This window comes from Bubalus kerabau, chromosome 6 (genome assembly GCF_029407905.1).
Source record: "Bubalus kerabau isolate K-KA32 ecotype Philippines breed swamp buffalo chromosome 6, PCC_UOA_SB_1v2, whole genome shotgun sequence".
Lineage (NCBI taxonomy): Eukaryota > Metazoa > Chordata > Mammalia > Artiodactyla > Bovidae > Bubalus > Bubalus kerabau.
Window position 1 is genome coordinate 34,582,960 of NC_073629.1, and position 26,340 is coordinate 34,609,299.

Genomic DNA, 26,340 nt, shown 5'->3' on the forward strand with positions numbered 1-26,340 from the left:
TTAGTTTTTGAATTTGGATTTTTAATGTTTGGTGTGCTCTTTCCACAATGGCTTGTCCCTAGGGATAATAAGGGATGCCTGTATTATGTTTAATTTGAAACTTTATACAAAATTTCTGAAAAGACTTAGAAGTGTAAGCAGGAGCACTGTCAGTTTTCAGAGCTTTTGGCAGGCCCAAATATGAAAAACAAGTAAAGCGATGTTGTATTACATCTTTACCTGCCTCTCCGGTACAAGCAGTTGTAATAATAACGTGAGAAAAGGTATTTACAGTTACATGAACAAAAGACAGTTTTCCAAATGAAGAAACATGAGTTACATCTATTTGTCAGAGTACGTTAGGTTTGAGACCATGAGGATTAACTCCCATAGGTAGACTATTATAAACAGTAGGGCAGTGTAAGTAAGAATGCACAATCTCTCGAGCAGTCTCTCTGGGAATTTGGAATTGATATCTTAAGGCAGTAGCGTATTGATGATGAAGTGAGTGAGAGGCTCTGGCCTCCTCAATCACAGTAGCCACTGTATTTCTGGTTAACAAGTCAGCCAAATCATTAAAGGCATTTAAAGGGCCAGGCAATCCGGAATGAGCCCGAATATGTCCAATGAAAAATATTTTATTCCTTTTTCAAATTTGTTGATGTAATTTAGTTAACAAATGAAATATGGTGGTTTTATTTTCAGGCAAAACCGCAGTCTTAATGTGTGGAAACAGCCTGACCACATACTGAGAATCAGAGTAAAGATTAAATTCTTCATCTGCAAACATAGCAAAAGCCTCTATGACTGTTGTTATTTCAGCTCTTTTAGCTGAAGTTTTTTGTGTTTTTAAAACTTTTTGGTGATTTTTAGTAACTATGAAGGCTTTATCATTTGCTGACCCATCAGTAAAGGCTATCTGAGCATTTGGAATAGGAGACTGTTTATATCTGACAGGAAAATTAACTGGATGTCTGGATATAAAATTCAGCAAAGCATGTGAAGGTAAATGATGCAAAAATTTTGACCAAAATAGTTTCCTATAGCAATCTGCCAATTTTCATCAAACATTAGAAGCACATCAAGTTGTTCTTTATTATATGGAATTACAATTTCTGATGGCTCTTTACCAAATAATTCAATGTTCCACTTTTTTTTCTTTAATATCAAAGTAGCTATCAATCCTGGATAAGAAGCCGCTACTTTTTTAGTTTGAGCGGGAAGATGGACTCACTCTAGGGGGCCGTTTTGCCAGAAAACCAATTTTTTGTCTGGCTTCCCCAATTACACCTATGGGGGTTTTATGGCAAAGGAATTGTCAAGCAGTTGTCAATTTAATTTTTTAATTTTTAAAATTTACATTTTAACAACATGAATTTAAAGATATGTTAATTTAGGTCTAATGTTTAGTTTAAGTCTCTGTATAAATTTAAATAATAAATGTATAACCTCCTTATCTCATTTTAGTATACAGATATACCTAAATGCAAAATGTATTTATATATGTATTTATATATGGCAACAAGTATAAACTTATTGACATATATATAAATCAATATACTTGAATTAATCGTTATAATCAATATATTAATTAATATATATACTACAGCAATACAACACGTACACAGCTAATACCAACCAACACAAACCAATGCACTGCAATAATACATGTCACACATATATAATATAATTATACGGTATATAGAACATATATCATCACAGCACATCAATCTATACCAATTAATATCAGCCACTCACACATTATATTACTGCAATATATATTTAATTATACAGTATATATATAATATGTATATATAGTATACATATTTATATACAAATTAATCAAGTATAGATCTATAAATAGAATTAGGTATACCTTTATTATATTTTATTTATACCCATACCTAATTAGGCAAACTGTAATTATGCAAATATATTTATATTATGTATTTATAACATATAAAGTATTGTTAATTGTACCTCCTGTTGATAACTAAGAAATTGAGAAAACTCCTTCTCTGAATATCTCTTATTTGAGATAGCATGTCCCTCCCCCATAGGGTAAAGGGGAGCGTAGGAACTACATAGGGTTGGAAAGTTCCACAGGTATCCTCAAACTGCCAATCTAACATTTTTGAACTTTTAACTACTGTGGGGGCTTGAGGGCAAATGAAACAAAATTTGACCCCTGAAATCTATCAGGCAACTTGTCAATTATCAGTATTTTGTAAAAGACTTGCAGTTGATCCTTATTGAGTGAAATTATTATATTTGCTACTTCTTTTCTAAAAAGTTTCACACTTTTTTCCTCTTTTTATAATTAATTGTGCCACCGAGCTGGGATAGGATAAAACTATTTTTCTTGGAGTCACTGGTAGATGGAACCAATGGGCCTTTTTGTCACAAGCACCTTGTAGGTGTATGTTTTGTGGCAAGAATAATTTAATCTCATCTTTTGGTAATATTAATCCTAATTAACTGATCATTTAAAGTCTCATCTACTTTAACAAGAGCCGTCTGTCGTCTTAGTCAACTTTCGCTTAGAACTGGAATTAGGATCGCTTTTTAAGCAATCAAACAAAGGCTTTAAATCTGCAGTAGTCAGTTTTAAATGTGGGCGTATTCAGTTAATGTCCCCTAATAATTTTTGGAAATCATTTAAAGTTAGTAAACAATCTTCAAATGGGCATTATCAATTTTCAAAACTTTTGGCACCTAAATATGAGAAGCAAGTAAAGAGGTGTTACACAACATCTTTATAAGCTTCTCCAATTATCATTTTGTAAACTAAATCTGGTCTATAGCTTTTTATATGACAAGTAACCATCTAACTTTGCTTGAATACTTCCAGGGGAACTCACTACTCCAAGGTTTTAAACTCTCCCTCACCTTTTTCTCTACAGCATTCCCACTCCGCTTTCTCTAATCCCACCAACTCATTTTCAGTAGTATGTGTTGGCCAGGAGCTGGGTCAGTCTTTCCCAGAAATGTTAAGAGACGTCTGTTCTTGTGTCTAATAGCCCTGACATTTTATTTTCTTGAATTAAAAGATCTTTTAAAGGCCTTGGAGCTGTAATTTCCTGGCACCCAAAAGGCTAGATCACTAGATCTAAATGCTCTGTGGCTCTTAGCTTGAGAAGTCAAATTTTTTCCTGTCTGATAAGGTAAAAACAAAAACTGTGTTATTTTTTGACTTTTATTAATTTGCAGTTTTAGTAGGCTGCGAGATCAAAACTTTAATTTCTCCAATATAATCAGAATCTACTACACCATGCACCACCGAATTTTTTTTTTTTTTTTTTTTTTTTTTTAAGAAAGCGAGCTTCGCCCTAGCACAAGTCCTACAATGCCCTCAGGCAGGGGGCCAGCCACTCCCATTGGAATTGGAGTAACCAGCTAGTCAAGGGTTAATATTGTTGCTAAATCCCCTTACGGTTTTTCTCTTAGCCTGGGTGAGACCCCCCTGAGGGGGTTTTCTCCAAGGAGCACGCTCTGCATATTGTGCAGGCAGTCTGTTTTAAAAGCTCCACTGTTTAAAAAACTTTTTTTCTTCCTCAGGCTTAGGTAACACTTTGAGAGGCTTTGGGGGCAAAGTGGGGAACTCTTGAGCCCTGAAAGGCGCAAACGGAGGCGGCGGCGATGGCCTTAAATCAGAAAGTGGTGGATAAGTTTTTTGTTTTTTAAAGGTTTGTGCAGAGCGGGAGGGAGCTCGCCAGGGCACCTGGTCACAGCGTCTCTTACTGTCTTTCTCTCTCTCTTCCTGCCTTTCTCACTTTTTTCTCACCCTTCTTTTTTCGCTACCCTTCTTTCCTTCGTTTCTTTCTCTTTACCCTCTTCTCTTCCTTAATTTTTTTTTTCCTATCTTTTTCTCTGTATCTCCTTTTTTAACTTCCTTTTTCTATCTTGATGCGTTCCCTGATTCCTTCCTTTTCTGTTCCTCTCCTTTTCACTCTTTAGCTCTTTTTCTAGATCTTTTTCTATTTTCTTTCCTTTTTTTTTTTTCCACTTTTTTTTTCTTTCTTTTTTTTTTTTTTTGCTTGGGTGAGGCCCCCCGAGGGGTTTTTCTGCAATGAGCAGGCTCTGTATATTGTGTATTCTTTAAAAGCTCCTTTGTTTTAAAAAAAATCTTTTTTATCTTTTTCAGCTTTAGGCAATTGTCTGGGAGACTTTGGATGTAAACTGGGGAATTCTTAGGCCCTGGGAGGTGCAAGCGGAGGTGGGGTAGTTGCCTTAAATCAGAAATTGTTGGATAAATTTTTAAAGGTTTGTGTAGAGGGGGAGGGGGCTCGCCAGGGCGCCCGGCCGCAGCGTCCTGTAAGCCCTCTCCTTCCTCGGGAGGTAGAGCACAGTCTCCCTCCTTTCCTTTGTCAATGGCAGAAAATATGATCTGCGCAGAAGGTGGAGACCCACTACCATCCACCGCTATAGCTTCTCCCATAGGCTATCCCACAGCCTCATGAGGAGGGTCCAGAACATTTTTAATCATATTTATAGGATAAGTTTTTAGTTGTTTTTTACCTTCACCCAAGTATCTAAATTAACAGTAGCCTCTTTATCAGTTTGAAGATTACTTGTATAAAGAGTTGCCATTCTTAGTTTCAGTGTTACCCATGTCAGAAAATTAAGTATAATAGAAGATAAAGCTTTTAGCTTTTAAAAGATCAGGCTTTTCTTTGGCCTTTTAACTTCAGAAACCGTTTTCTCTAAGTCTTCAACACTTTCAACACTTCCCACTCCTCAGCCCTGTCTATCGTACAGGGGGGTCCCGCGGCACCCTTGAGTGGGGTCCTAGCCGTCCCGAACATTGGAAGGACAATAGGGCTGGTGACCCAGATTGTCCCAGGGGGGAAACAGAAGGCTGATGACCCAAACTGTTCCGAGGGGGGAGCAGTAGAGCTGATGACCCAAACTGTTCCGTGGGGGAACAAGAGAGCTGATGACCCAGTTGTTCCGAGAACGGGGGAGCAAAAGGGCTGATGACCCTAATTGCAGGGAGCTTACCTTGGAATAGCCTGTCTCGGGCGCCACCTGCCGGGGACCAGCCCCGGCTGATCCAGGGTATTCGAAGGAGAGACGGCTAGGCGAGGGTCAGGGAATAACTGCTTAATTACACTTTAATTAAAGATACAAAGAGTAATAAAATAAGGATAGCTCAGTGAGGAAATTCAGTGGAGAAAAGCGGCTGAAATAAGGATAGCTCAGTAGGAAAATTCAATGGAGAAAAGAAGCTGAGTGGCTTGGTTTACGCGGAAAATCAATATAACCCATGACACCAGGTTAGCTCTGACCACGGAGGCCGCAGGCGCCCTCTCGAATAGCGGAAGGTGCCCCACCTTAGACACCTTCTCGAGTGGGTCTTAGAAGCCCAGGCAAATAAATGGTCGCAGAGGACATCCGCGCTCCAGATGGACACTCAGCTGGAATTTGGGAGAGAGAGTGACATGGGGAGACCAAGTTTCAGTGAACAAGGCCCGCACTTTATTTTCCAAAGTAGTTTTTATACCTTAAGGTATGCATAGAGGATAATGGGGGAAGGGGTGGAGTCATGTAAGGACAGCAGTTCCTGGTTCTAATCTAAGCCAGGCTTTCAAACTTATCATATGCAAAAGTTCAGGTGATTGACATCATCTTCTGGCCCGGAGGCCTGTTAACATTTTAAGAAACTTATTTTTCTCTAAAGGTGATTATTCCAAAGTCAGGCACCAGCCTTCCAAAAAGCATTGGACAAAGCTGCATTTTACATTTCTATACACCCATTATATCAATCAATACACTGCCAAAGACACAGTAGGTAAGGAGTATGGAGACTTAGCAGCAAACATTGGCCCAACAAGTGAAAAACCCTTCACCAATACATTTTCTAATCAATCTTTTAACTACTCAAAGGAATCTGTGTTTAGGCAGTTTAGAACATCTCCTGCCTCTCACAGTTGGGAGGCTCTGAACAATCACATGTGGCCGGAAAAACCTATTCAGGCAGGCTAGAGGATTTCCAAAGGAGTTTGTAGGTTGAAACACTGTCACATCCAAGAATTATTAACTGGAGCCGTAAGCTAACTCTTTTTCCAGAGAGAGGTAGTGGGAGACAGCCCCCCGTAAAGTCAGAGGTGTAGGTGAAAGCACAAAGCAGAAAGTAGGCAGACTCTGGTTTTGGGGGTAGATGCTCGAGAATTTCCAGGGGGACTCCTGAGGCTCGATCCCGCCTTTGCGTATGCCGAGCCTCCTTCCTCATGACCTTTGTCATGGGCGGAGTGCCTCACGCTGGCTCCCGGCAGTGATAGAATTCCAGTTGAGCTATTCCAGATCCTCACTCAATATGCAATATGCTGGCTCCCAGCAGGTAGTGAACAAAAACAGTTCCCCTATAGGAGAACCTGGGCTTTCCAGGTGGCGCTAGTGGTAAAGAACCTGCCTGCCAATGCAGGAGATGCAGGTTCAATCCCTGGGTTGGGAAGATCCCTTGGAGAAGGAAATGGCAACCCACCCCAGTATTCTTGCCTAGAGAATCCCATGTACAGAGGAGCCTGGTGGGCTACCATTCATAGGGTCACAAAGAATGAGACACGACTGAAGTTACTTAGCTCATGCATGGAAGAACCTATGCAATATAATGATTCTCAAGTTAGTGGGTCACCCCCATGGGAGGTATGGGATTTCATGATAGCAGGAGTCTTCCCTGCCTACCTGTCTTATTGTGGTTCCTTCTTTATGTCTTTTAGTTATAGAAGATCTTTTCTGGTAGGTCCCAGTCTTTTTGATTGATGCATCTTCTGCAGATAGTTGTGATTTTGGGTGTGCTCATGAGAGAAGGTGAGCTCAGAGTCTTAATACTACACCATCTTGGCTGCTCTCTTTTACTGGGCTTTTTTTTTCTTTTCTGTCATACCAGTTTTATCTTTAATCATATAATTCTTAAAGATTTTACAAGTATTCTTACTGTTCTCTGTTTATTTAAACTGCTGGAGAACTGCTCAACAGGATACTTCTCTAAAGTTAGTCCTTGTTTTGAGCTAAGACTTGATTTACGCCTCAGGTATTGAGGCAGTACTTTTGCAGTTTGCAGGTGCAGGTATCCTGATATAAAATGGCACTCCACCTTCTGATCACACAGAGTGGCTACACTAGACCTGCCCACTTCAGGTCAAGTTATACAAGGGCCAGTTACAGCCTACTAAATGCTTAAGTTAATGAGACCTACTGGCTTTCCCCCAGACCTGTAGATTTTAAATCTTCTGAAATTTATTCTTTACCTCAAGTGGCTGAGATAATTATATCCAGACCTCTAAAATCCATATAATTACTGTACACTTCGCAGGGCTTTAACTAGAGATAGTTCTTTCAAATTTCCAACTTTCATTAAATATTTAGTGTGCCAGGCAGCAAAATAGATATGAGACATAAAGTCAAATAAGACATGGATTCTTTCCTCAGTGACTTTATGGTCAAGCTGGAGAGGAAAACAAGTAAAACACGATTGTAATATAGTAGGGGCAGACTTTACTGAGATATGTTTTAAGAATGCACATGAAGGGTATCTAAAGCAGGGTAAGCTTTCAGGAAAGAGTGACAGAAGCAAATCCACCAGGATCCCACACCATCAGTAGACTACTCAGACCCCTTCTCCAGCCCCTGAGAGTCCCCTGAACCATGACACAGAGTACTGCAAGCTGACAGGAGGCAGCCCATGAATGCTGAATTAAAGAGGAAACCAGGCACAGAAGGGCCCCCCTTCTGTAGATACTTGATGCTAAGGAACAGAGATGCATGAAGTGGAGATAGAAATGAACAAGCAAGCCCCACCCCCTCTACACACACACGCATGCCCATGCATGTGGCCCTGCAGTAAACAGCAGAAGAGATCATGGACACCCCTATACACCCAACACAGTCCTTCATGACTCCAGAAAGCCAGGAGGGAATAAGACAAGACACAGCAGGTGTGAATAAGGCTTCCCTGGGGATCAAACAGGCTGGGCGGGAACCACATTGGGAAGCATGGTCTGCACACCAGGCCAGGTCTGGTCTTCAGGGCAGTGCTGGGAGCTCAGAGCACAGCGCTATGGGCCAGGCATCTGGATGGGCTCCTCACAGCAGAAGCAACCATGGAAGGGAAGGACTGCCTGGGTGGCTTCAGTGCAGGAGAGATAATGTGGGGTGGGAGAGGAAATTTGCTCAAAAATTATGGGAAACTGAATCTTTAAAGTAGGGATGGAAAGGGGTGTGGGAGAGAGATAATGGGGCCAAGAGAGCATCTAGAGTGAACAGAAAGAGAAAGAAAAAGACAGAAGGTTCTGTGTGCAGGAAGGTCCATCTGGTCTCCAGGGCACTGGCTCCTCATGTCCATCTCCTAGTTGGAGGCATTACTTGTTTCCCCACACGGCAAGCTTTAGAAACATAGGGTTTGGGTGGAAGCGGCTAGACTTCATGTAGGCAGAGATCCTCTTCAGGCCCTGAGGGTGGGAAAAAGAAGATCAGGCCTCAGGTCTGCTGCCCCAGTAGGGTTCATGGAGTTCTCCCTAGGTTTGGAACCTAGATATAGCCCTTCCATGTGGGGTCAAATATTGGGGAGAAATAAAGTCCTCCTGGTGTCCCCAGCTCTGCAAAGTTAAGTTTTCCAATTTCCTGTAATTCAAGCGGTATCTTGATAAGACATCACAAATGGAGACTCCACCCACTGCTGGGTGCTAGAGATGATGATATAGGTTTAGAATCTCTATGCCACTATCCTGCAAGATGGGTTCTACCGTCACCGTTTATCAGAAGGGAAACTAGCCACACAGAAGTTAAGGACCTCTGTCATGATCACAAAATTCATAAATAATATGGCTAGAATGCAGCCTGCTCCCTCTTGCCCCCTTTCTCTCTCCCCATTCTGCTGCACCCCCTTGCTCACAGTTGAAAACAAAAAGAACCAGGAGGCTCACTCATCATCCAGTTATACAAAGAGTTAAGTCACTACTCAAGGAAGTCCCCCACCAACAGTGTGCCAGGAAGGCAATTCAGGATGGGGGAAAAAAAAAAAGATGAAATATTCTGTGTTTTGGACACATGGTTCCTAGACTGTTAAGATGCATCTACGGAAGAACTCTAATCACCCAAGATTTGCGCATACATACACACCCAAGATCTTTTCATATATAGAAAAGCACTAAAATCACTAACTAGAGATCGCTGGTTTTTGGTGATTAGCAGTAATCTTACCAAGATATATAGTTGATTACTCCTATTTCCCAGACCTCCTCCCCTGCCTCTTGAAAGCAGTTCCCCAAGAGCTATCTGAGAGGCTGTGTTCTAGGATATAGTCCTAGAATATAGACCTCAGTAAGGTCCCCAAATAAAAGGGAAACTCACTGCTTTGCATTATGTGGGTTTTACTTTCCAGTGGACAGTTTTGCTGACCACAGAGGGGCCCAGAGGAGACTCCATCCCCTCAACAAAACTTTACAAGGATCTGGAGCCTTGCTACCAGCAGGGCCCCTTGTGCTGGTCCACCTCTCTACATGTGCGTACAAATTTGGGTGAATCTCTCATGATCTCAGATTTATCATCTTGGTTGATGATCCTGAATTTTATTCAGTGGTAGATGAATAAGCCATACCTGGCCAGGTATGGCTTTCTCAGGCAATTGAGAAGCTTGCAGCAGAGGTGGAGACCAGTCCTCATACCACTCAGCAGTCCCGTAAGGAAACCGACTTTTTAAAGAAACTTGCCCATCTGGGGAACACACACAAAAAGTTTGGCAATCCTGGGTTCCCAGTGCTCACCATGGTTTTAGACTGTCAAAGAGAAAAACTGAGACATGTAAAAAATCTGAAATGACTACTGGGTGACAACTAGGAGAGTTAAGCTCATAAACAGCAGAAGGGCCCCCCACATAAAGTTACCAATAGCAGTTTATCCTGACAGACTCTGAAATGGGAAAGCTTTCTAGACAAAAGAAAGAGGAATGACAGATTGCTAACCAATGACTAACATCACGGTCAGGTTTAGATACATTACATATGGACCTTATACTTGCAAATACTTACTTAACTGGGATAAAGGGCTTCCCTGGTAGCTGAGATGGTAAAGAGTCTGCCTACAATGCAGGAGACCTGGGTTCAATCTCTGGTTTGGGAGGATCCCCTGGAGAAGGACATGGCAACCCACTCCAGTATTCCTGCCTGGAGAATTCTATGGATAGAGCAGCCTGGAGGGCTACCATCCATGGGGTCACAGAGAGTCAGACATGACTGAGCGATTAACACTTTCACTTTACTTAATTTAGGACATTATACCAAAGGAATCTCAACCTAAAAATCACCAAAATAGGGTTCTTTTGCCATTTCAAGATTGAGGGTTTTTTTTTTTTTTTTTTTTTCCATGAACACCAGCTAGAGAAAGCAGACTAAAAGATCTGCTGAATGGAAGACCTCTTTTGATTGGTATTTAGAAGCTTTTAAAAGAGGAAATGAGAAAGTAACTTCTTACGGAAAACTGACAAAAGATTGCTTGAAATTATATCAGAATTTTTAAAAGGCTCCTGAATTTGGTTGGCCCTGCTCTCTACTTCTTCTCCCTGCTCCTCTAAGCATCTCCTTCAATGCTCTCCTACATGGTGTTTGACTCTCTCTGAACTTCCTTCTTATAACACCAAAAATTGATTCCCATGAAAGCAACAATAATTCAGAAGGCTTGGTAAAGTAATTATTTTGGCCAAAGAAGTTTTAAAACTTTTTTTTTCCCCAAAATTCTGACAATAAGAAAGCCAAAGCCTTTCTAGTAGGAACTTGAATCATTTGCCTGTGCCTTTGAGATACAAATGTTCTAACTAATCTTAGGCACCTTCCACTTTGTTTCAAGAGCTTGGTCAGCCATCAGATAAGTACACATATAATGCATATTTGGCAACCAGTCAAGTAGAATGGGATTCCGAGCAGTCTCTTTGTCCAGCTAGGCCAGGTTTAGGGAAATGTGTTATATGGAGTTCCAATCTGTAAAGGGCCTTTATTGTCTCAACCTATTTTGTATCTGCCTATACAACAAGGCCTTTATTTTCATAGCCTATACCAAGGAGTAAACTTTCTGGGTCTTGTGAAGGCTGCATAATTGCACCCTCTTGTGAGAATGCTTCTTGCATCTTCGTGGTTTAAGTTACTATTGGGATATCCTAAAAGACACTTATTCCTTGGAAGAAAAGTTATGACCAACCCAGACAGCACATTAAAAAGCAGAGACATTACTTTGCCAACAAACGTCCATCTAGTCAAGGCTATTGTTTTTCCAATAATCATGTATGGATGTGAGACTTGGACTATAAAGAAAGCTGAGTGCCAAAGAATTGACGCTTTTGAACTATGGTGTTCAAAAGGAGAAGACTCTTGAGAGTCCCTTGGACTGCAAGGAGATCCAACCAGTCCATTCTAAAGGAGATCATCCCTGGGTGTTCTTTAGAAGGACTGATGCTAAAGCTGAAACTCCAATACTTTGGCCACCTGATATGAAGAGCCGACTCATTTGAAAAGACCCTGATGCTGGGAAAGATTGAAGGCAGGAGAAGGGGACGACAGAGGATAAGATGGTTGGATGGCATCACCAACTCGATGGACATGAGTTAGAGTAAGCTCCAGGAGTTGGTGATGGACAGGGAAGCCTGGTGTGTGCAGTCCATGGGGTCACAAAGAGTCGGACATGACTGAGTGACTGAATTGAACTGACTGTAAGATATTTAGGACTATTAATAAATATGTTTGGTACCACACTGACAAATTTTTATACAGAAAAAGCACATGTTTTTAGAAACCAAAAATAGTATTTATAAATTTGCCAATCTACAGAATACTAATATAAAAGACAGTTGACAATTGCTTGTTTCTTCAGTTCAGTTCAGTTCAGTACTCCTTTCCCAATTTCAAACTAATCTGTTGTTCCATGTCCAGTTCTACATACAAATTTCTTAGGAGGCAGGTAAGATGGTCTGGTATTGCCAAAAATTTTCCTCAGTTTGTTGTGATCCACACAGTCATAGGCTTTGGCATAGTCAATAAAGCAGAAGCAGATGCTTTTCTGGAATTCTCTTGCTTTTTCAATGATCCAGTGGATGCTGGCAATTTATCTCTGGTTCCTCTGCCTTTTCTAAATCCAGCTTGAACATCTGGAAGTTCACGGTTCACGTACAGTTGAAGCCTGGCTTGGAGAATTTTGAGCATTACTTTGCTAGATGAGTGCAATTGTGCGGTAGTTTGAGTATTCTTTGGCATTGCCTTTCTTTGGGATTGGAATAAAAACTGCCCTTTTCCAGTCCTGTGGCTACTGCTGAGTTTTCCAAATTTGCTGGCATATTGAGTGCAGCACTTTCACAGCATCATCTCTTACGACTTGAAATAGCTCAGCTGGAATTCCATCACCTCCACTAGCTTTGTTTGTAGTGATGCTTCCTTAGGCCCACTTGACTTTGCATTCCAGGATGTCTGGCTCTAGGTGAGCAATCACACAATCATGGTTATCTGGGTCATGAAGATCTTTTTGTATAGTTCTTCTGTGTATTCTTGCCACCTCTTCTTAATATCTTCTGCTTCTGTTAGGTCCGTACCATTTCTGTCCTTTATTGTGCCCATCTTGCTTATTTCTTAGTTTTCACTAGAAACTAAGGTATTAAAGGTTAAGAATTCTAATTAATATATGTAATTAAAACTATTAAAATAAGGAAAAAAACCTTTTTGGCAAAGGGGGAATTATAAAGAATAAAAATACGACAACTATATACCAATAAAATGGACAGCCTGAAGAAAGGAATAAATTCGTAGAAAGGTACAATCTCCCAAACTGAACCAGGAAGGAAGATAAACTATGAATAGACCAATTATGGGTACTAAAACTGAATCTATAAATACAAAACTCCCAACAAATGCATGCCCAGGACCAGATGATTTCACAGGTGAATTCTACTAAACATTTAGAGAAGACTTAACACCTATCCTTCTGAAACTATTCCTGCAAATTTCAGAGGAACTACTGAACTCTTTCCATGAGGACATCACCACCCTGATCCCAAAACCAAACAAAGACATCACACAAAAAAGTATAAGTATATAACTAATAAACAAATATGTAAAAATTTAAAGAAAGACATCACACAAAAAAGTGTAAGTATATAACTGATGAACAGATATGTAAACATTCTCAGCAAAATACTAGCAAACTAATCCAATAATACATTAGAAGGATCATACACCATGAATAAGTGAGATTATCCAGGGATACAAGGATTTTTCAGTATCTGTAAATCAACAGTTGAAACATTGTATCAATAAATTAAGAATGAAAACCATATGATCACCTCAATAGTTATAGAAAAAGCTACTGATGAAATTCAAATTCCATTTATGGCAAAAAATAATAATAATAAAAGAAAAGAGATTCCCTGGTGGTCTAGTGGTTAAGAATTCACTTGCCTATGCAGGAGACACAGGTTTAATCCCTGGTCTGGGAAGATTCCACATGCTGTGGAGCAACTAAGCCTGTGTGCCGCAACTACTGAGCCAGCAGTCTAGAACCTACAAGCTGCAGTGACTGAGCCCACAACTACTGAAGCCCATGTGCCTAGAGCCTGTGCTCCACAACAAGAGAAGCCACCACAATGAGAAGCCTGTGTACTGCAACAAAGAGTAGCCCCCACTCACTGCAACTAGAGAAAGCCCATGTGCTGCAGTTAAGGCCCAACACAGCCAAAAATAAATAATCTTTAAAAAGATACCATTCTTAAAAAAAAAAAAAAAACTCCATAAAGTGGGCATAGAGGGAACATACCTCAACATAGGCTATGTATAACAAACCCACAGCTAGCATAATACTCAGTGGTGAAAAGCTGAAAGCATGATCGCTAACATCAGGAACAAGACAAGGATGCCCACTCTCACTACTTTTATTCAATATAGTTTTGAAAGTACTAGCCACAAGCAATCAGACAAGAAATAAAAGGAATCCAAATTGGAAAGGAAGAAGTAAAACTGTAACTGTTACTATACATAGAAAATCCTAAAGATGCTATCAGAAAACTAGTAGAGCTCATCAATGAAGTCAGTAAAGTTGCAGGATACAAAATTAATAAACAGAAATCTCTTGCATTCCTATACAGTAACAATAAACTATAAGAAAGAGAATTAGGAAACAACCCTTTTTGCCATCACATCGAAAAGAATATCAAAAATATCTAGGGATAAACCTATCTAAAGAGGCAAAACACGTGGACTCGGAAAGCTATCAGATACTGATGAAAGAAATCAAAGATGACACAAACAGATGGAAAAATATACCATGTTCTTAGATTGAAAAAATCAATATTGTCAAAATGACCATATTACTCAAGGCAATCTACAGATTCAGTGCAACCTCTATCAAATTACCAATGGCATTTTTCATAGAACTAGAGCAAAAAAAAATCTTTAAATTTGTATGGAGACACAAAAGACCCCAAATAGCCAAAGAATCTTGAGAAAGAAAAATGGAGCTAGAGGAATCAGGGTCCCTGACTTCAGATTATACTACAAAGCTATAGTCATCAAAACAGTATGGTACTGACACAAAAGTAGAACTATAGATCACTGGAACAGGATAGAAAACCCAGAAATAAACCCACACACCTACAATCAATTAACATATGACAAAGGAAACAAGACTACACAATGTTGGAAAGACAGTCTCTTCAAAAAATGGTGCTGGAAAAACTGGACAGCTACATATAAAAAAAAATGAAATTAGATCATTCTTTAATACCATACACAAAAATAGACTCAAAATAGAACCAAAGACCTAAATGTGAGACTGGACACTATAAAACTCCTAGAGGAAAACATAGGCAGAACACTCTGACATTTGCAGCAACATCTTTTTTTATCTGACTCCCAGAATAATGGAAATAAAAACAAAAAATAACAAATGAGACCATTGAAAACTTTTGCACAGCAAAGGAAACAATAAACAAAATGAAAAGACAACCCACAGATTGGGAGAAAAATTTGTGAATGATGTGACCTGACAAAGGATTAGTCTCCAAATTTTGTAAACAGTGCATAATGCTTAACAGCATCAAAACAAACAACTCAGTCAACAAATGGGCAGAGGACCTAAATAGACATTTATCCAAAGGAGACGTACAGATGGCCAAGAGGCACGTGAAAAACTATTAAAGAAATGAAAATGAAAACTACAATGAGATATCACCTCACGCCAGTCAGAATGGCTATCATCAAAAAATCCAAACAGTAAATGCTAGAGAGGGTGTGGAGAAGAGGGAGTCCTCCTATACTGTTGGTGGGAATGTAAACTGGTACAGCTATTATGGAGAACAGTATGCAAGTAACTTAAAAAGTAAAAATAGAGCTACTATGTGACCCTGAAATCCCATTCCTGGGCATATATCCAGAAAAAAACTTGATCTGTAGGGATTCATGCACACCAATATTCATTGCAGCACTGTCTACAATAGCCAAGACATGGAAGCAACCTAAATGTCCACTGACAGATGAATAAGAAGACGAGGTGCATACATACAGTGGAATACTCAGCCATTAAAAAGAATGAAATAATGCCATTTGCAACAACATGGATGGACCTAGAGAGTGTCATACTGAGTGAAGTAAGTCAGACAGAGAAGGAGAAATATCGTATGACATCCGTTACATGTGGAATCTGAAAAGAAATGATACGAATGAAATTACTTATGAAACAGAAAGAGACTCAAAGACTTAGAGAATGAACTTAGGTTGCCAGGGAGAAGGATGAGGGGATGGAATACTTAGGGAATTTGGGATGGACATGTACACACTGCTATATTTGAAATGCATAACCAATAAGGATCTACTGTATAGCACATGGAACTCTACTCAATGTTATGCGGCAGCCTAGATGAGAGGGGAGTTTGGGGGAGAATGGATACATACATATATGTATGGCTGAGTCCCTTTGCTATTGACTTGAAACTATCATGACACTGTTAATCAGCTATACTCCAATATAAAATAAAAGGTTTTTAAAAAATGGGCAGAAGACCTAGACATTTCCAAAGAATACATACAGATGACCAACAGGAACATTAAAATATGTTCAATATTGCTAATTGTTGGAGAAATGCAAATCAAAACTATAATGATACTATACATCACCTCACACAAGTCAGAATGCCCATCATTAAAAGGTCTATAAATTGTAAATAGACAATGGAGAAACGAGAACCCTCCTACAGTGGGGTGGGAATATGAAATGGTGCAGATGATATGGAGAACAATATTGAAGTTCCTTAAAAAACTAAAAATAGAGTTACCATATGATCCAACAATCCCACTCCTGGCATGTATCCGAAGAAAATTCTAATTCAAAAAGATACATGTACTCCTATGTTCACAGCAGCATGATTTACAATACCCAAGACATGGAACCAACCTAAGTATTCATCAACATATAAATGGATAAAGAAGATTTGGGGTGTGTGTGTGTGTGTGTGTATGTGTATATACACACAATGGAGTACTACTCAGGAATAGAAAAGAATGAAATAATGCCATTTGCAACAACATGGGTGGACCTAGAGACAATAATACTAAGTGAAATAAGTCAGACAGAGAAAGACAAATCTCATATGTATCACTTATATATGGAATCTAAAATTATGATAAAAAATGAACTTATTCACATAATGGAAATAGATTCACAGACATAGAAGATAAATTTATGGTTACCAAAGGGGAAAGAGGGGGAATAAATTAGGAGTTGCCACTAACAGATACCGGAGAAGGCAATGGCACCCCACTCCAGTACTCTTGCCTGGAAAATCCCATGGACAGAGGAGCCTGGTGGGCTGCGGTCCATGGAGTCGCTAGGAGTTGGACACAACTGAGCGACTTCACTTTCACTTTTCGCTTTCATGCATTGGAGAAGGAAATGGCAACCCACTCCAGTGTTCTTGCCTGGAGAGTCCCGGGGACAGCAGAGCCGGGTGGGCTGCTGTCTCTGGGGTCGCACAGAGTTGGACACGACTGAAGTGACTTAGCAGTAGCAGCACTAACAGATACACACTACTATATATAAAGTAAACAACAAGGAACTACTGTATATCACCAGGGACTATATTTAATATCTTGTAACAAACTATGATGGAAAAGAATATGAAAAAGTGTATATATATATATATATACACATTCTGAATTATATGTAATTGAAACACTTTGCAATACACTTGAAACAGTACAAAACTTGAATCAAAAATACTTCAATTTTAAAATAAAATGGAAATGTACTTTGTTAAGGGAAAATAAAGTGACTTTGTGCTAAAGCTGATTATTTCTCTTTTTTTCCTTTTTTTAAAAAGTTATTTCTAAATGGGAAAGAAAACGAGAGACAAGCTAATATGGATATAAAAAGTTGTAAAAGGCTTGTGAGAAAGAAAAGATAACTTTAGAAAGGAATTCTATGTGTGGTCCAGTCTGGCTAAGATTAGAATGAGTTAAACTAAGTAAATAAAGTTCAGTATTAAATGTCAGGTGGTGCAAAACTAGAATCTGATTTTTCTTTCCATGGAGAGGACAAAGTTTTCTTGAAGTATTGATTTTTTGGTAACAATGTAAAATGTTTCTTTACCTCTTAAGTGATCTATTATAATTTCACATATTTAGACTTTAAAATCTTTTACTGTCTCTTTGGTTAAGTGAATAAGTATTTATTGGGACCTGTGACTCTCCACTGTTGGGCTTCCCTGGTGGCTCAGTGATAAAGACTCTGCCTGCCAGTGCAGGAGCCAAAGGAGATGTGGGTTCAATCCCTGGGTCCAGAATATCCCCTGGAGGATGGAATGGCAACCCACTCCAGTATTCTTGCCTGGAAAATCCCATGGACAGAGGAGCCTGGTACGCTGCGGTCCATGGGGTCACCAAGAGTCAGACACGACTGAGCGACTTCACTTTCACTTTTCACTTTCATGCATTGGAGAAGGAAATGGCAACCCACTCCAGTGTTCTTGCCTGGAGAATCCCAGGGATGGGGGAGCCTGGTGGGCTGCCGCCTATGGGGCCGCACAGAGTTGGACACGACTGAAGCAACTTAGCAGCAGCAGCAGCATGATCCTACTTTCAGTTCAGTTCAGTTGCTCAGTCATGTCCGACTCTTTGCAACCCCATGAATCGCAGCACGCCAGGCCTCCCTGTCCATCACCAACTCCCGGAGTTCTCTCAGACTCAAGTCCATCGAGTCAGTGATGCCATCCAGCCATCTCATCCTCTGTCGTCCCCTTCTCCTCCTGCCCTCAATCCCTCCCAGCATCAGGGTCTTTTCCAATGAGTCAAATCTTCACATGAGGTGGCCAAAGTACTGGAGTTTCAGCTTTAGCATCATTCCTTCCATAGAAATCCCAGGGCTGATCTCCTTCAGAATGGACTGGTTGGATCTCCTTGCAGAAGTGCTATAAAAACTTGATATCTTTGGCAAACCTTCCCCAAGTCAAATTCTAAATGAAGTTCTTTGGACACCTAACACTTTGGAATGATTCAGCTGCTGCTGCTGCTGCTGTCACTTCAGTTGTGTCCGACTCTGTGCGACCCCATAGACGGCAGCCCACCAGGCTCCCCCGTTCCTGGGATTCTCCAGGAAAGAACACTGGAGTGGGTTGCCATTTCCTTCTCCAATGCATGAAAGTGAAAAGTGAAAGTGAAGTCACTCAGTCTGTATCTGACTCAGCGACCCCATGGACTGCAGCCTGCCAGGCCCCTCCCTCCATGGGATTTTCCAGGCAAAAGAGTACTGGAGTGGGGTGCCATTGCCTTCTCAGAGGGCCCTAAAATAACTCAAAGAGAGATACTAATTACACTTTTTGGTATGTTAAGTAACATGGGAAATGTTGTCAAATGAGTTATAATGAACACTTTTAGATTATACTATATAGATAATTATTATTATATAAAATTACTAAAAGTATCCTGGCATCTTATGTGTCATAATTCTAGTTATTGTATTAAAATTTTGTATGCCACAGAAATAACCACATTTTACTGACAGTTATATTGTAATCAGATCATTTGTCTTTTGACATTTATGGGCAGTTATTGTTTTACTCTGATTCTTTTTAAAAGAATGTAGATCTTGAAGATTCATAAAAAGGACCTTTTTACAAATACACATTTCTGGTAACTTTTAAATGATCCCACTGAACTGAGTGAAAAATTTACAAAACTGTAAATGGAAAACCTGATGGCTTCATAAAACTACTAACAAAAAAAAGTCAAGGTCAACAAGATTTAATTCCATGGCACTGAATGAAGTGAATTTATAATTTTATGGCTGTTTGAAATATTGCTGGCTTTTAATCTTTGTTCTCTGGATATGAGGAAACATTTCCTCTTATGCCTACTAACTTGCAGCAAGTTGATAAAGTATACCTTTGCAAACAAAGATGGAGCATTTATCTTTTTCTTTCTATCTAATCCCTTCAGCATTTGGCCTCTCCAACTGGCCCCTCTCTGGACTTGATGGCGTCTCGTGATCTAGACTGCAACAAGTTATATTAATCATTGTTTTAATTTATTCTTTGTTGTTTTCAAACTATTCATGCTTTGCTTCCTTCATTGTTGTACTGTGACCTTAAAAATGTTACTAGCTATATTGCTTATACCTTAATTATTTTATAAGATTATTGTTTCTTGCATTACCTTCTGTGCAGCCGGGTCTCTGATAAAATTAACGATGGTAAACCTCTATATATCACATATATACCTCCATATTGGTTTCTCAGGTGGCCCTAGTGGTAAAGAACTGGCCTGCCAGTGCAGGAGACATAAGAGATGTAGGTTTGATCCCTCAGTTGGGAAGATCTCCTGGAGGAGGGCTTCACAGCCCACTCCAGTATTCTTGCCTGTATAATCCCCATGGACAGAGGAGCCTAGCAGACTACTGTCCATGGGCTCACCAAGAGTCAGACACAATAGAAGCGACTTAGCACACACACAGCTCTATATAAAATTAATCGTGATGATGCAACTCTAGATATGGGAAGAAGTAACAAAGAGAAACATATTCTGGGTCATAATAGACTAGTTAGTAAGACAGATGATCCAGAGATATTTTAGTATATTAACAGTGTCCAGATATAGCATAGAAGTGACCTATCAATGAAGTCCTTATCTGATCTAGAAATGAGCCTTCCTAGCACCATGGGACAAATTGGTGATGAAATGCCTCCCAATCCTTGGTCAAATTTATGGCCTAAAGCTGTAAACAAAAAGAACAGAGTCTCACTCACTACCTGGTTAAGGAAAGGACTAAGCTGCAACCCACTGCAATCACTCACAGACTGTGTGCCTTAAGGGGAGTTCAGGATGGAGAAAACCAGGATGAAACATTCTGTGTTTTGGACACAGGGTCCCTAGAGAGTTGGGTTGCATCTCGGATGAAGAATTACAAAGACCCGAGATTCACCCATCTTCCCACACATAGGAAAGCATTAAGATCATTAACGTGAGATGTTGGTTTTTTGATGATTAGTAGCAATCTTTTACCAACATGTATATTTGACGATGTCATGAAAAAAATGCACAACCTAAAAGTTGAGAATTATGTTTTATACTGTAATTCTCTGAGGACTTCAGAGCAGTCCCTTAGAGCTACCTGAGAGGCTGCTTCCTGGGCTTAAAGAAGTAAGGATGGAGCCAGGATATATATGAGTTTTGTAACAAAACCAAGTAGTTGGAATATCAAAAGATAACTGTTAATTAAAGAAAATCAGACATCTCAAGTTAATGAATTTAGCACTGTTCTCTGTATAGGAAGCTACGCAAGTTTGGGCTCACTGAAATCGTTACTTTGATATGTACCTCCGCTATCTGAGGCCAGTATCCTATGTTTTCCCATCTGGAGTCTCTGCTGGGTACACTGCTGGGTGCGGCTGCAGTGGATGATGGCTAGGTGGTGGGTACAGGGTTTCCATCCTGAATTCCCTCAGGGCCCACCACAGGGGACAACTATAATGCAATGGCTTGATGGCTGCAACATCCTTAGTTTACTGCCTTTGGCAGGCAAATTTTTCATTCTCAACTATATGTATTTTCAAGGTGAAAATGTATATATCTGCTGTCTTCTACCTTACCTCTTCATAGCAGTTACTCAGAGCTCTCTGAGAGGCTGTCACATAGGCTACAAGTCCTCAGTAAGACCCCCAAATAAGACTGAAACTCACTGCATTTACATTGTAGTTTTTTATTGTCTCCTCCCCCCACTCCCCAGGGGACATCTCCCTACAGAACAACTTCTCATTCTGCAAAACAATTCTCTTTGTCAGAAGGAAGCTCTTGGCTTCCCAGGGCTTGACCACAGGTGGACCCCAAGCACAACAAAGGGGCTTAGGGAGTAGATAAACAGCTTGAAAGAGACACCACATCTCATCCAGCAAAATATGGATGAAAGGTGATAGGAGGTGTGGAGCAGCAAGACTAGGCCAGGCCACACTCTGATTATTCCACTTAAAGGCCACAGAGCAGCTGCCTGGCCTAGGACCTGAGCCCCTTCTCACTGAGCCCCAACCTCCCTCATCCCCAGTCCTGCTGCAGCCAACCAGGTGGTGAGACGCTCAGGTGCACCTGTGCACCATCTTCCCAAAACAAACAGTGCCCGAGAGTTCCCAGGACTCCAAAGACCTAGGGCTGCTTGTACCGCACAGCGCAGGCCCCAGCAGGCCACACACTGGAGCCCACATCTGTCCCACATCCTCCCTGCTGGGCAGTCATCCGGTGCTTGCAAAAATTTCAGGTCAACAAGCCTTGGACCAAAACCAGAGCTGAAGAGAACTGGCTGAGGAGGCAGATTTCATGATGGGAGTGGGAATACAAAACAAGATTAGGCTGAAAAACATATTGGACTAGAGCTTCAAATTCCCAAGTCCATCATAAAGAGACTTTCTTACTCTCCAGTTGGTAGATTGAGGGTGAATGATGAGCTGGGAGGTGCAGTCAGACTGTGCTCCTTTAGAACCAAGGTGGCTCCATGCACACCACACAGCTCAGGGTTTCTATAGTTCTCCAGCTGCACTGAGCCCCAGAGGCTGGGTGACAGGACTATGTGACTTCTGCATCCCCCTCTGCCTGACATAGTGCCTCATAGAGGAAGAGGATCAGATCAGTGAATGTAACTTAAAATGATGTACTACCCCATCTCTGAGATGGAATCTTGGGTAAGCGGAAGGAAGAAAGAAGGAAGACATGGAGGGAAGGAAAGTGCCCATCGTAAGAGGCATCCTTATAAAATCTTCCCAAGAAGGCACCTACATATAGAAGAAAATCCCAGCACCAATTACATTCCTGGAAATCTCAGTACAACCCCAGCTGCTGCTGCTGCTAAGTCACTTCAGTCGTGTCTGACTCTGTGCAACCCCATAGAAGGCAGCCCACCAGGCTCCCCCGTCCCTGGGATTCTCCAGGCAAGAACACTGGAGTGGGTTGCCATTTCCTTCTCCAATGCATGAGACTGAAAAGTGAAAATGAAGTCGTTCAGTCGTGTCCGACTCCTAGTGACCCCATGGACTGCAGCCCGCCAGGCCCCTCCGTCCACGGGATTTTCCAGGCAAGAGTACTGGAGTGGGTTGCCGCTGCCTTCTCCGAACAATCCCAGAGAGGGAGCCAATAGCCAGAGAGCCTTCTGGAGAGCAGGAGAAAATATTGTTTGTGTTTTTATTACTTCATATCAACCCTATTGTATCTCAACTCTACAAATGCCAGCTGCATGCAAACTCCTGAAGATTCTGCTTCATCCACACTTTCCAGAGCTGTGAACCCAGTCAACAAAAGAACCTGAGCTTTTTTTCATTTTCATACAAGAAACAGAGAGCCCCTGACTGCTGCCCCTAGAAGCCAGACACTCTGACTGGGAGCCCAGCACAGTCTGTACTGGTTCTGTGACCTTCAGAAATTACTTATCCTTTCAGCTTAATTCCTGATCGGTAAAACAGAGAGGATAATTATTCTACCATGTAGGAATGTTATAAAGGTTAAATCTGACACAATATATGTCAGCTGCTGAGCAGAGATCCTGGAATAAACCAAGTTCTCAATAAATTCTATTTTTCATTGTAGTTCCAACTAGGAAAGCATCAGAAAGTAGAGGGAAGAGAAGAGAGATATAAATAGTAGGAGGACCAGAGAAATCACCTCGAAACGGGTAATGAAGTCTTTCAAGTTTGGAAATTCATCCAGACATGTAGGTTCAAATATGCGGTGCCGGTCAAGGACATCATAAGCCAAGAAATCCACATAGGTGAGCTGCAGAAAGACAAAGCAGGAATGTGCACCAAACTCTGAGTAAGAAAATACACCAGTTCTCCTTCCTCTGAAGCCATCCCACTGACCTTGTCCCCTGCGAACCAAGGCCTCTTCGCCAGAAAATCTGAGAAGAGCTTCATCTTTTCAGGGATCTCCTTCAAGAAACCAGGCTTCAGTGTCTCCTAGGCAAAAACCAGCTGTCACCGCTCTCAGACACAGACTCCCTGGCAGAGAGCAGGCCTCCCAGGGCTGTGTCTGATCCCAGCTGTGGGTGAGGAGCAACGTCCCCTGACTGCACCTGGGTTCGTGCCCACTCTGCAATTCAACCCACCTGTGTTCACTAAACTCCTATGGGTACCACCTCCCATCTGTGAGAGGCGATGGGAAGGCAAAGGGCAAAACCACACTCTCCCTGAACATGTCACCACTCAGCTCCAGGCACCTGCCCTGGGTCAGATCAGCAGTGCTGTGAGGCCTGGCGGAGCTCGGTCCTCAGACCTCAGGCTGATGGTCTTAGTGTTGACTAAAATTTAGTGTTGACTAAAATGACTAGGAAAGAAGTCCTACATTCCAGTGTGGGAGACAAGAATGGTGTGGATGCCTGGGCAGTTTCTGGACAGTTGGGGACAATTTGAGAGCCTGAAAGGAAGGAGGGAGAGGAACAAAGTCTGGCACTGGGGTGCCTACAAGACACACATCCTGAGCCCTGAGATGCCAGGAAGGAGGACCTGGGCTAATGAGGTAAACAACATCTAGGAACTGAATCTCCACCCAGGGGAGGCTGGACTGTTCCTAAGATTGGTGGGAATTAGAGTTTGCATTTTATGTTCTGGGGGTTCTGAGAGTCACTCTGGGGACTCTGTGGGGACAAGCTTGGTGGATCAGTAGCACCAAATGGTTCAAATGGCAAAAGGACCAGTGCAGATGGGACCCTGTCCTGCATTTAAACTCTGCAACTCAGCCCAGTGGAAGGGAACTCACAAAGTCAGGGCTGTAACAGATCCTGGCCATGTGCAATCGGACATCCATAGTCTGGTTCTCCAAAATGTCCACACGGATCTTCTCCTCCTCTGTCTCCCCACCTGTGGCCACACAACAGAGACTCACCCTCAGCGTCCCACTCCAGCCCAGCCCAGGAGAGTAGGCATGTGTTCCCCAGCCCCACTCACACATGTTGTGCTTGCGAGCGATGTAGCGAAGGATGGCATTGCTCTGGGTGAGCTTGTGAGCTCCATCAATTAAGTAGGGCAACTGGAAGAACAACAGGGCCTTTGTTGTGCAACACACAGGAGTCTGTGTTTGGAACTCCAGACTGCCCTGCACCCGCTCCCTGACCAAGTACAGAGATGAAACCTGGCACTCGCAGAGCCTGGCCCATTGCTTGCTTGCTTGCTTGCTTGCTAAGTCGCTTCAGTCGTGTCCGACTCTGTGCAACCCCATAGACGGCAGCCTACCAGGCTCCCCCATCCCTGGGATTCTCCAGGCAAGAACGCTAGAGTGGGTTGCCATTTCCTTCTCCAATGCATGAAAGTGAAAAGTGAAAGTGAAGTCGCTCAGTCGTGTCTGACTCTTAGCGACCCCATGGACTGCAGCCCACCAGGCTCCTCCATCCATGGGATTTTCCAGGCAAGAGTACTGGAGTGGGGTGCCATTGCCTTCTCCGGAACCTGGCCCATGGTAGACACTAAATAATATGCTGTAAAATGGAGGGATGAGCTGGACACAGAGTATCATTGAAGGGCAGGGGAGAGAACCAGGAAGCTGAGAGACAGAGCAGAAGGCACCAGATTCTGAAACCTCTAAGCTGGGAAAGGAGATGGATGGAGACACTGTCCACTTCTTCCCACAGACCCCAGCCCCTGTACCTACATTGGGGAAGTCCAGGCCCAGCGTGAATTTTTCACTCAGCCACTGGCTTCTGTCATAGTCGGGAGCTGAGAAAAAGAACATACAGTGAAACAAATTTCCCGGGTCCAGCCCTCCTTCCCGGGGGACCCACCGAGGAGTCAGAGGCAAAACTCCCTGAACTGGTGGATGTGGATTCAGAACCGCCAATCTCACATGGAGCTTTGGGGGAAAGCACACTTATAAGGTTTTGGAACCTCCCTGAGTGAGGCTTACAGAGAGTTAGTACAACACTAACAGGAGCCCAGGACTGATACAGGGCCTAGCTATGGGCTCTCGTGTCCTTCCTTGGAGACCAGCTGCACCCTCAAAGTGTTTGGGAAGGGGCAGGCCTCTGCTCCAGCTGGTGGAGGACAACAGAGGCAACAGGGACAAGGATATGAGTGGCTTGGCACCAAATCAGTGTGACTTGGCCAGAAGTCAGGACATGAAAAGGATGCTATTACCGTCCCCCATCGTGTACTTCTTCTCCTCATAGTTTGAGTCTGTATACTCCAGGAGCAGGCGGATGGCATGGGCCAGCTGGGAGAGATGCCAGGACAGAAAGCAGTTGTCAGGTCTTGACTGCCAAACTCTCACTGCTCCAGGTGGCTTCCACACTCTCAACCCTCTCCCTTCACCAACACCCCCAACCCTGCATGGGAGCCATCCACCCACCCACACACACACACACACATGCCAACACCAGGTAAGATGGTGGGGTAAGGAAAGGGGCTCTGCTGCAGCAAGCCCTGTGGAAGCTTCTGGTTGAACCAGTCCCACTGCCCAGGATTTCCCCACCCGCCTCCGTCTTCCCAGCCCTTGTGGTCCCCCGCTCACCCCACGAATGTCCCAGTAACCCAGGATCATGGGCATGGTGCAGTTATGATGCTCAGAGTGCAGAAGCTCCAGGACAGCTGGACTTGAAACTTATCCTGTGACCAGGGGGGTCAAGGCAGGCCCGGAAGCACCAGCCCCTCTTTTCAGTCCCACCCCCGGCACAGACGCTGACTCAGCCCCAGACAGGCAGAGCGAGGACTGTTCCTGTCTCTTAGCAGAAGGAATTGGAAGTCAAGCTCTGGTCGCCTAGAAGACTAGGGCCACCTGAGTCGAGCTCGCCAGGTTCCTGCCTCAAGTCAGCCCTTGACTATTCAGGGGAGATGGCAGTGCCCTCGGGGAAACAAGCCTGAATCATAACAAGAGCAAG

The 26,340-nt window shown here is 42.2% G+C and overlaps 1 protein-coding gene across 9 annotated transcripts in view; it reads right to left on the reverse strand.

The window, feature by feature from the left end:
• LOC129654995 (glutathione S-transferase Mu 1-like) overlaps positions 1-26,340 on the reverse strand; it is a 114,728-nt gene extending 88,388 nt beyond the window's left edge. For 3 of the 9 annotated variants that reach the window (XR_008715698.1, XR_008715699.1, XM_055584806.1), the window contains exons 1-7: positions 25,974-26,335; positions 25,601-25,676; positions 25,119-25,183; positions 24,419-24,500; positions 24,231-24,331; positions 23,336-23,431; positions 23,139-23,249 (exon numbers count right to left, since the gene is read on the reverse strand). Coding sequence is in view for 6 of the 9 variants with exons in the window: in XM_055584806.1 (XP_055440781.1) it covers positions 23,139-23,249; positions 23,336-23,431; positions 24,231-24,331; positions 24,419-24,500; positions 25,119-25,183; positions 25,601-25,676; positions 25,974-26,009 (567 nt within the window). In the remaining 3 variants the exon portion in view is untranslated. The other 6 variants (XM_055584805.1, XM_055584807.1, XM_055584802.1 and 3 more) reach the window with 6 other exon arrangements.